Source organism: Triticum dicoccoides, chromosome 3A, assembly GCF_002162155.2.
Source record: "Triticum dicoccoides isolate Atlit2015 ecotype Zavitan chromosome 3A, WEW_v2.0, whole genome shotgun sequence".
Lineage (NCBI taxonomy): Eukaryota > Viridiplantae > Streptophyta > Magnoliopsida > Poales > Poaceae > Triticum > Triticum dicoccoides.
In genome coordinates, this window is record NC_041384.1 from 692,258,779 (window position 1) to 692,270,631 (window position 11,853).

The window sequence follows — 11,853 nt, forward strand, 5'->3', positions numbered from 1 at the left end:
TAGAGAGTCATTTATTTCTGTTGTGTGCTTTTATAGAGTTTAGAAATAAAAATAACGTGCCAAGGTTTGCCTTTAGGATGTTTACAATGCTTGTTGGTTTGTACGGTGCAGGACAGAAACTTTGGCTGTAGTGCGCGATTTGTAATTTTCTACTGGAACGTCAAATGGTTCTGATTCTTTTTGAGCTGTTTTTATATACAATTTTTTTATTTTTACTAATTTTGGCAGAATTTTTGAAGTATCAGAAGTATGGTCAATGTTTAGATTATTACAGACTGTTCTGTTTTAGACAGATTCTGTTTTTGATGCATAGTTTGCTTGTTTTGGTGAAACTATCAATTTATACCAGTGGATTAGGCCATGAAAAATTTATATTGAAGTAGACACAATTCGAAAACAAAATATGAATTGGTTTGCAACAGTATTTAGAGTAGTGATTTGCTTTATTATACTAATGGATCTTACTGAGTTTTCTGTTGAAGTTTTGTGTGGATGAAGTGTTCGATGACCGAGGAGGTCTCGATGTGAGAAGAAGGAATAGAGGAAAGAGCTCAAGCTTGGGTATGTCCAAGGCACCCCAAGTAAATATTCAAGGAGACTCAAGCTTCTAAGCTTGGGGATGCCCTAGAAGGGATCCTCTCTTTCTTCAACAAGTATCTGTATGTTTTCGGATTCGTTTCGTTCATGCGATATGTGCAATCTTGGAGCGTCTTTTGCATTTAGTTTTCATTTTAGTTTTATGCACCAAGCTGGTATGAGATAGTCCTTGGTTGATTTATAGAATGCTCTTTGCACTTCACTTATATCTTTTGAGTATGGCTTTATAGAATGCTTCATGTGCTTCACTTATATCATTTGAAGTTTGGATTGTCTGTTTCTCTTTACATAGACAACCGCCATTTGTAGAATGCTCTTTTGCTTCACTTATATTTGTTAGAGCATGGGGATATCTTTTGTAGAAAGAATTAAACTCTCTTGCTTCACTTATATCTATTTAGAGAGATGACAGGAATTGGTCATTCACATGGTTAGTCATAAAATCCTACATAAAACTTGTAGATCATTGAATATGACATGTTTGATTCCTTGCAATAGTTTTGCGATATAAAGATGGTGATATTAGAGTCATGCTAGTGGGTAGTTGTGGATCGTAGAAATACTTGTCTTGGGGGTTGTGATTCCCGTAGCATGCACGTATGGTAAACCGTTATATAACGAAGTTGGAGCATGAGGTATTTATTGATTGTCTTCCTTATGAGTGGCAGTCGGGGACGAGCGATGGTCTTTTCCTACCAATCTATCCCCCTAGGAGCATGCGCGTAGTAATTTTTTTTGATGACTAATAAATTTTTGCAATAAGTATGTCAGTTCTTTATGACTAATGTTGAGTCCATGGATTATACGCACTCTCACCCTTCCATCATTGCTAGCCTCTTCGGTGCCGTGCATTGCCCTTTCTCACCTTGAGAGTTGGTGCAAACTTCGCCGGTGCATCCTAACCCCATGATATGATAAGCTCTGTCACACATAAGCCTCATTATATCTTCCTCAAAACAGCCACCATACCTACCTATCATGGCATTTCCATAGCCATTCCGAGATATATTGACATGCAACTTCCATCATCATCATATACATGATTCGAGCATTTATTGTCATATTGCTTTGCATGATTGTAAGATAGCTAGCCTGATGTTTTCATGGCTTGTCCATTTTTTTGATGTCATTGCTACGCTAGATCATTGCACATCTCGGTACACCGCCGGAGGCATTCATATAGAGTCATATCTTTGTTCTAGATATCGAGTTGTAATATTGAGTTGTAAGTAAATAAAAGTGTGATGATCATCATTATTATAGCATTGTCCCATGTGAGGTTATCAAAATAAAAGTGGCCAAAGAAGCCCCCCCCCCCCAAAAAAAAAGAGAGAGGCCAAAGAAGCCTACAAAAAAAGAGAAAAAAAGAGAGAGAAAGAGAGGGGGGACAATGTTACTATCCTTTTACCACACTTGTGCTTCAGAGTAGCACCATGTTCTTCATATAGAGAGTCTCTTGGGTTATCACTTTCATATACTAGTGGGAATTTTCATTATAGAACTTGGCTTGTATATTCCAACAATGGGCTTCCTCAAATGCCCTAGGTCTTCATGAGCAAGCAAGTTGGATGCACACCCACTTAGTTTCAACTTGAGCTTTCATATACTTATAGCTCTAGTGCATCCGTTGCATGGCAATCCCTACTCACTCACATTGATATCTATTGATGGGAATCCCCATAGCCCGTTGATACGCCTAGTTGATGTGAGACTATCTTCTCCTTTTTGTCTTCTCCACATAACCCCCATCATCATATTCTATTCCACCTATAGTGCTATGTCCATGGCTCACGCTCATGTATTGCGTGAAAGTTGCAAAGGTTTGAGAACGTCAAAAGTATGAAACAATTGCTTGGCTTGTCATCGGGGTTGTGCATGATGTGAATATTTTGTTTGGTGAAGATGGAGCATAGCCAGACTATATGATTTTGTAGGGATAACTTTCTTTGGCCATGTTATTTTGAAGAGACATGATTGCTTTATTAGTAGGCTTGAAGTATTATTGGTTTTATGTCAAATGATAGACTATTGCTTTGAATCACTCGTGTCTTAATATTCATGCCATGATTAGACATATGATAGAGATTATGCTAGGTAGCATTCCACATCAAAAATTATCTTTCTTATCATTTACCTACTCGAGGACGAGCAGGAATTAAGCTTGGGGATGCTGATACGTCTCCATCGTATCTATAATTTTTTATTGTTCCATGCCAATATTATACAACTTTCATATACTTTTTGGCAACTTTTTATACTATTTTTGGGACTAACATATTGACCCAGTGCCCAGTGCCAGTTCCTTTCTGTTGCATGTTTTATGTTTCGCAGAATATCCATATCAAACGGAATCCAAATGAGATAAAAATGGACGGAGAATATTTTTGGAATATTTGGAGAATTCCGGAAGAAGAATGGACGCGAGATGGTGCTTGAGGTGGCCACGAGGCAGGGGGCACGCCTGCCCCCCTGGGCGCGCCCCTAACCCTCATGGTCCACCTGTAAGGCGGTTGATGCCCTTCTTCGGCCGCAAGAAAGCTATTTTCTGGTAAAAAAATCACGGCGAAGGTTTCAGCCCAATCGGAGTTATGGATCTCCATATATATATGAAACAGTGAAAGGGCGGAAAAGGAGAGCGCAGAAATAGAGAGAGACAGAGAGACAGATCCAATCTCGGAGGGGCTCTCGCCCCTCCCATGCCATGGAGGCCAAGGACCAGAGGGGAAACCCTTCTCCCATCTAGGGAGGAGGTCAAGGAAGAAGAGGAAGAAGGGGGCCCCTCTCCCCCTCTCCTCTGGTAGCGCCGGAACGCTGTCGTGGCTACCATCATCATCACCGCGATCTTCACCAACACCTCCATCATCTTCACCAACATCTCCATCACCTTCCCCCCTCTATCTACAGCGGTCCACTCTCCCTCAACCCGCTGTACCCTCTACTTGAACATGGTGCTTTATGCTTCATATTATTATCCAGTGATGTGTTGCCATCCTATGATGTCTGAGTAGATTTTCATTGTCCTATCGGTGGTTGATGAATTGCTATGATTGATTTAATTTTCTTGTGGTTATGTTGATGTCCTTTGGTTCCCATCATATGAGCGCGCGCGTGGATCACACCATAGGTTTAGTTGTATGTTGATAGGAGTATGTATTGGAGGGCAAGGGTGACAGAAGCTTCAGCCTAGCATAGAAATTGATGCATACGGGATTGAAGGGGGACCAATATATCTTAATGCTATGGTTGGGTTTTACCTTAATGAACGTTAGTAGTTGCGGACTCTTGCTAATAGTTCCAATCATAAGTGCATAGAATTCCAAGTCAGGGATGACATGCTAGCAGTGGCCTCTCCCACATGAAACTTGCTATCGGTCTAGTAAGGTAGTCAATTGCTTAGGGACAATTTCGCAACTCCTACCACCACTTTTCCGCACTCACTATATTTACTTTATTGCGTCTTTACTTGCAACAGCCCCTAGCTTTTATTTACGCTCTCTTTATTATGTTGCAAACCTATCCAAAAACACCTACAAAGTACTTCTAGTTTCATACTTGTTCTAGGTAAAGCGAACGTCAAGCGTGCGTAGAGTTGTATCGGTGGTCGATAGAACTTGAGGGAATATTTGTTCTACCTTTAGCTCCTCGTTGGGTTCGACACTCTTACTTATCAAAAACTGTTGTGATCCCCTATACTTGTGGGTTATCAAATATTTGCACGGGTGAGATATTTATTTTGCACACGAACCGTTTCGATGATTCGAAAGGCTTCGATCTCGGTGGGGGCGAGATGATCATAGTAAGGTTAAAGGATATCTTCTTCTTCTTCCTCGGTAGTCAAGGCCTGCTCAAACACTGGCGCTTGATCTCCAGTTTCCTCCTTGCTCTTGTCCCCTTTGACGTCTTTTACGGGCTCTTCTCTCTTCAGCTCGATCTTCATCAACCAAGCATCCTCTTCCACGTTGTTGGAGGAGAAAGAAGACTTGATGCATGGCTTAAAAAATCTGACCGAAAACAGCAAGAAACAAAAACAGAAGATATCTCCACGATACGGTGGTCAATAGGTTCGGGGGGTATATAAAGATTTTTTATCTTGGGAAACAAGCAAACAGAAGAAAAACAGAGTCCGGAAGGTACCCGAGGTGGGCACAACCCACATGGGCGCGCCTGGCATGCCCTAGTGTCTTGTGCCCACCAGGGGTGCCTTACTGGTTGTTTCTTATTTTACTAATTTCTGTTATATTCGAAAATGGACAGAAAATATTTGGCAGATTTTTTGGAGTCTGTTTACTTACGGTATCACGCAACTCCTCTTTTTCACGATTCTGGAGTGTTCCAGAAGGTTTCTTCTATGTGTTCTTCCAGTGTCATAGTTTGGATAATATTGCTTTCAACATTAATGGGCCTGAGATATAATGTTTTATTCGTTGTCCATTAACAACCTTCGGGTTAGTACCTTCGACATTATTTATTTCGATGGCTCCAGATCGATAAACCTCCTCGATAACATAGGGTCCTTCCCATTTGAAGAGGAGTTTTCCTACAAAGAATCTAAAACGAGAGTTGTACAAAAGAACATATTCTCCAACTTTAAACTCACGCGTTTGGATTCTTTTATCATGCCATCTTTTAAATTTTTCCTTAAATAACTTGGCATTTTCATAAGCTTGGGTTCTCCATTCATCTAGTGAGCTAATATCAAATAACCTCTTTTCACCGGCAAGTTGGAAATCATAGTTGAGTTCTTTAATTGCCCAATAAGCTTTATGTTCTAACTCAAGAGGCAAATGACAAGCTTTTCCGTAAACAATTTTATAAGGAGAGATACCCATAGGATTTTTAAATGTTGTTCTATAAGCCCAAAGTGCATCATCTAATTTCTTAGACCAATTCTTTCGGGGCCTATTGATAGTTTTTTGTTATATTAACTTTATTTTTATATTGCCAAGTTCAACTTGACCACTAGACTGAGGATGATAGGGTGATGCAATTCTATGGTTAACATCATACTTAGCAAGCATTCTGTGGAAAGCGCCATGAATGAAGTGTGAACCACCATCAGTCATTAAATATCTAGGGACTCCAAACCTTAGGAATATAACTTCCTTAAGCATTTTAATAGAGGTGTTGTGATCATCACTACTAGTTGGAATAACTTATACCTACTTAGTTACATAATCAACAGCAACCAAAATATGTGTGTACCCATTAAAGGAAGGAAAAGGTCTCATTTAATCAAATCCCCAAACATCAAATGGTTCAACAGCAATTGAATATTTTATAGGCATTTCTTAACGCTTACCAATATTTCCAATTCTATCACAAGATAAAACAAACTTACGGGCATCCTTGACGGGAGTAGGACAATAAAAACCAGATTGAAATACCTTGTGAGCAGTTGTATCTCCCGCATGATGTCCTCCATAAGCTTCAGAGTGACATTTACGTAGGATTTGAACCTGTTCATGCTCAGGTACACAAAGTCTAATAATATCATCTACTCCTTCTTTATAAAGATGTGGGTCATCCCAAAAGTAATGTCTTAAATCATAGAAGAATTTTTTATTTTGTTGCTATGTGAAGCTAGGTGGTATATATTTAGCAGCAATATAATTGGCATAGTCAGCATACCAAGGAGTGTTATGAGAAACATTTATTGCAGCTAATTGTTCATCAGGAAAACTATCATTAATAGGTTGTGGGTCATTAAGAATATTTTCTAGCCTAGACAAGTTATCAGCCACGGGGTTCTCAACTCCTTTTCTATCAGCGATATGTAAATCAAATTTTGTAGCAAAAGAACCCACCTAATGAGTCTAGGTTTAGCATCTTTCCTTTCCAGATATTTTATAGCAGCATGATCTGTGTGAACATTCACATTAGAATCAACAATGTAAGATCTAATTTATCACAAGGAAACACCACTTTTAAGAATTCTTTTTCAGTAGTAGCACAATTGCTTTGGGCACTGTCTAGAGTTTTACTAGCATAATGAATAACATTTAATTTCTTATTATCTCTTTGTCCTAGAACATTACCAACAACATAATCACTAGCATCACACATAATTTCAAAAGGCAAGTTCTAATCAGGTGGTTGAACAACAGGTGCAGAAATGAAGGCTTTCTTAAGTGTTTCAAAGGCTTCTACACAATCATCATCAAAAAGATGGAACTTCCTTTTGTAAAAGATTGGTAAGAGGCCTAAAAATTTTAGAGAAGTCTTTAATAAACCTCCTATAGGAACCAGCATGACCGAGGAAACTAGGAATACCTTTGATATCTTTAGGACATGGCATTTTCTCAATTGCATCAACCTTAGCTTTATCCACCTCAATACCTCATTCAGAAATTTTATGTCCCAAGACAATACATTTCACAAACAAGTCACATACTAGTTGATACATATCAGTGATAATGTTCATGGACAATATAAATAACTAATGAATGCGTCTAAGACATATATTTCCAACACATACAAGGAAGATATGTGTACATACAGACCAGCAAATGATGCATGAAAAACTACTTAGACTTGGTTGCAAGGCACACATCCGTCGTTGACGACGTTTGTCCATGATGCTCTCATTGTCCTGAGGCGCTGGAAACGAACTCTGTGCCATAGGTTCAGCCGGAGGCACAACTCATCGAGTATCCAGTCGGGCACAACATGGCAGATGCACCACTCGAGCCGGTGACCTAGGTTAGGCATGCAGAGCGGGCCATGCCCGATCCAACACACCGCCGCTTTGGCATACTCGTCCGATGTCGGCATGATTAGCCGGGACAAGAAGCTTCGTCGCTTGCGGGATGCTGTCGCCCCCAATGTCATGTTGGTCTCCACGAACAACGGCACCTGCAGTTGCATGACACAATGCCATGGTATTAATTTTGATCCACTCAACGCTGATTGTGTTGCGTCTAAATTGATCCATCGCCACGTACTTAGCAAGCTTTTATAGATTCTAATAGCAGATAAATGTTTGTAGATTTTAATTCGAATTGCTATTTTATCTACATAAAGTGCTTGTATTTTGGATTAACTTGTTGATATGCAACTCGCTTGTATTACTAGGATTCAACAAGACTCCTAAATAGGAATGGACACGTATTACACTTTTGAAACATTCAATAGTAATGATAGATTTCGGCGGATGGTTGTAAGGAACACGTAGAAACAAACATGAACTGCCCATATGCATTTTCATTCTAATATTATAGTAGGCCCCACGTACGTACCTGACATTGTACATCAATTCCTTTGCCCCTGTACTCAACGTGAAGGCTCCTGGACAACTGAGTAACGTACCTGAAATGTACTTTTATTGAACTCAGAAAATGTCCTGGTATATCACAGATATATCAAGTGAAAACGACAGAAGAGTTGTACTAGGTGGTACTCCCTCTGTTCCTTATATAAGGTGTATTTATTTTTTCAAAAGTCAAACGAGTGCATGTTTAACCAAGTTTCTAGAAAAAAAAACATTAATATCCACAATACAGAATTTATATCATTATATCCATCACGAATAGTAGTTTCATATTTTATCTATTAGGTATTGCAGATGTTGTTACTTTATTGTATAATTTTGGTTAAACATTCAAATGGTTGGCTTGCACGGAAATCAATATATTTTATATTCTGGAACGAATGGAGTAGTATATATGTACCGTTTGGACGCGGCGTAGATGGAAAAGAGCGGGAATGACGGGATGGTCAGGGTGGTCCCAGAGCCGATGTTGACGATGGCACCCCTGCCCCGCTCCACCATCCCCGGGAGCACCGCCGCCGTCACCTCAGTCAGCGCCCACAGGTTCACGCTGATCATCCTCACCCAGGCCTCCACGTCCGCCTCGTGCAGATACACCGCGCAGGGCTTCGCTAGGCCGGCGTTGTTTACCAGCACCCCAACGTCGAGCCCCGCCACCGCATGCCGGAGCAGCCGCAGTGCCTCATCACCTGCCAAATATATACAATCAGTAAATATAACGGGCGTGCAGCTCGTGTCTTGTACGTCCATCGCCTTAAACTTCCCAAAATTTCATGCATTTCGAGAGTCAGCGAACATTTAAAATTTAACTTAAAATATTTAGGTACATACATTTGAACTTGCCGACTACAAAACCTACTAAATCCTTGATATAATCGAGGATTTGCCTCCCAGGGTGGTTATGCTTCTATTTTCCTAGCTACTAGTACTAGGGGTCAGTACATTTTGTTCAATTTCACTTTTATTAAGGCTACTACTCCCTCCTTTCCAGTTTATAGGGTTACCTCATTTTTTTCATTTTTTTCAATTTAAAGGGCTCATCTCCATCTCCTTTTGAGATTTCGAGACACATTAAATCATTGCATGCAATAATTAAAAAAGAATTCACCAATGCATGTAATGCTACTACTCATCTAGTGGTCAAGCATGCATGCACTGCAATTAATCCCAATTAATGCATCAATTTAATTTGGGTAGTTTTGTAAAGTATGAGATATATTCCTCCACTCACCATGTGTCTTGGTTGATGAGATTTTAGATTTGAACCCTATAAGAGCAAGTACAATAGTCCTAGTCAGCTGGCTGTAACAAGTGCCATGTCATCAAAATCTTATGGGGAGGAGTGATAAGGCTGGTTGTAATGGGGAGTATCACGTACTAGTATCATGCATATGATGCTAGTGTATGATACTAGCTTCCTAATGCATAGTACTCCCTCCTTCCATCTATATAGGGCCTACTGCGTTTTTTGAGGCTAACTTTGACCAAATATTAGAGCAATAATATATAACATGCAACTTACACAAAGCACACTGGTAAATTCGTGTGTGAAAGGAGCTTTCAATGATATAATTTTCACATTGTGCATGTCATGTACTATTAATCTTGTCAATAGTCAAAGGCGGTCTTAAAAAATGTATTAGGCCCTATATAGATGAAGGAGGGAGTATCATATATTAGTATCATGTAATACATTATTTATTCTCATGCGTGATACATAGTAGCATACCATTTATTATGATACGGTATTATGATATGATACCCAACCCTCTTTTTTTCATTTTTTTTGAGCATTTTTTTTCATTTAATGTAATGACACCTCATGAAAATTGTCTAATTAGCACGCATGATACTAGCTATAATAATATCATTACAACCAGCCTAAGTAGAAAAAGACACTTAAGCGGGTGCTCTACATACAACCCGGCTGTATCACGGTAAACGAGAATAAAAAGCCTGCATGCAGCCCGTGTGTGAGCTTTTTGGCCGGCTGTTTACTACCTAAACCAATCATGTATGTCCTCTTGCTTCCTCCATACTGAATCATTTAATGCTATAGACAGATTAGTAGCCAATCTACAGTCAGTTTATGTATAAGTGCGCTTTTTAAGAAGGCTTTAGATGACATGACACTGTTATATAGCCAGCAACATGCTCTTCTATTAACCTAACCATGCTCTAAACCGGAAAGGAGGGAATAGGACAGAGAGGCTCCGGGAAATACTTGTAATGTCCATTAGTTTTGGGATGCTTTAATAATATACTTTCTTATATCCATTAGTTTGAACTTAAATTTACTCATATTCAAATAAAATCTGTTCTATTTAAAATAATTTTCCAAGTTTCGGAAATTTCATTGGATACGTCAGTCAGCAAAATTTTAGCCAAACGAAAAAAAAAATCCCTACCATAAATCCATAATTACCTTGAGGCGTGGCGATGAGGGCGAGGTCGACCACGACGGTCTTGGTTTGCACGGCGTAGGTGCAAGAGATGGTGTCGGAGATGTCCTGGAGCTTGGCAGGGTCGCGGCCGACGAGGACGAGGTTGAGGCCGCGTCGGGCGAGCTCGAGGGCGACGGAGCGGCCCATGCCGGACGTGGGGCCGGTGACCACGGCCCAGGCGCCGTAGCGGTGGCAGAGGTCAGTGGGGCGGCGCAGCAGCAAGAGCAGGTGGGAGAGGATACGGAAGGCGACGGCAGCGACGTGCAGAGCGCCAAGGATGGCGAGCGAGACGAACCATGCCGGCTCCTGCTGCTGCCGGAAGAGGAGAGCCCCCATCTTCACTCTCTTTTGTTCTCTTGCAGACCGATCCATGCCTGTATTAAACATCTCTGTGCACTAGTAGGTCGATCCGGACTTAATGGAAACTACTGTACATCTCAGTGAAGTAGGAGATCGTGCCGCGTGATCGATCTGTATCAGTTAATGAAAACTACACTTCTTTCCAAAATTTATCAGCGTGATCTGTACAACACTGTATCAATCAATGGAAACTACAGCACGGTACAATCAATGGAGGAGGACACAAGGAATAATCAACACTGTAGCAACGTGAGCTGTGCAAGTGGAAGCATGTTGCTCAGTGTGGGGGTGTGTGTGTGCGCCACACAAAAGGAATCTCATCTTCGTTCTCCACCGTGTTTCAGGCTCACTATGGCCAACGCTTGAAGATGTTTACTGTGGGAGCAAGGGCATCTGCGGCCGAGCTGAACAAATTTGGCCTCTCCAACGCCCGTGGACGCGTCCGATTAGCGTCCAAGCATGTCTGCTTTGACTTTTTTTTTCATTCACACAACCAAGTCTTTCACTTTTTTCTTATATGTCCGGTCACATGCATGTGATTTGTGAAAAAAAGAGAGAGAAAAAGAAATAATAAATAAACAAAGATGCTCTATGAGGGGCCTAATCCTATATGGCCGACACACGAGCACTGACCGAGCACGTCCGGGCACTCCTCATACTTATCCTATATATGAGATGAATATGAGGATTGCCGGACAGTCCGAACATTTAAGGAGGCTTTCAGGGGTCCGGTTGGGTCAACTTTTTTGCTTTTCTCTCCTTTCCGGTCTATGGTAGCCGCACCCGCCCTGTCAATTTGAGGAGGCTGGCTGTACATGCTCTAAATACATTCGACCTGGCCTCGCCCAACCCTACGTTAAGGTTTCTTTCTAGAGACTCCTGGGTCTGGCAAGTCGCTGGATCTCGATTAAGAAGGGGGACACATAATTTTTGTGCATATAATAATTTAACGGTGAAAATTAATGGTGTCTTATATGTGGCATGGATGTGAGTATTTATCAGTTTTTAAGCTGGTGACGTGTGACTCATACAATACTATGTGATAATTTATGAGCTTGAAAAATGTCGCAAAAGCATTTCAAATGACATATGATTTTGAAGCTAGAATTACAGATGATTAGCCCAGTAAATCACGTACTCTACCTTGTGAATTTTCAACCCCAAAAATTATATCAGAAAGGTCTA

The 11,853-nt window shown here is 40.6% G+C and overlaps 1 protein-coding gene across 1 annotated transcript; it reads right to left on the minus strand.

Moving 5' to 3' along the window:
- Positions 1–6,911: 6,911 nt before the first annotated feature.
- Positions 6,912–10,696, minus strand: LOC119273070 (very-long-chain 3-oxoacyl-CoA reductase 1-like). The gene is made up of 4 exons (XM_037554370.1): positions 10,290–10,696; positions 8,265–8,553; positions 7,833–7,902; positions 6,912–7,449 (listed from the first exon to the last, which is right to left on the minus strand). The coding sequence occupies exons 1-4, from the start codon at positions 10,693–10,695 to the stop codon at positions 7,123–7,125; spliced, it is 1,092 nt and encodes a 363-aa protein (XP_037410267.1). The 5' UTR covers position 10,696; the 3' UTR covers positions 6,912–7,122.
- Positions 10,697–11,853: the final 1,157 nt, after the last annotated feature.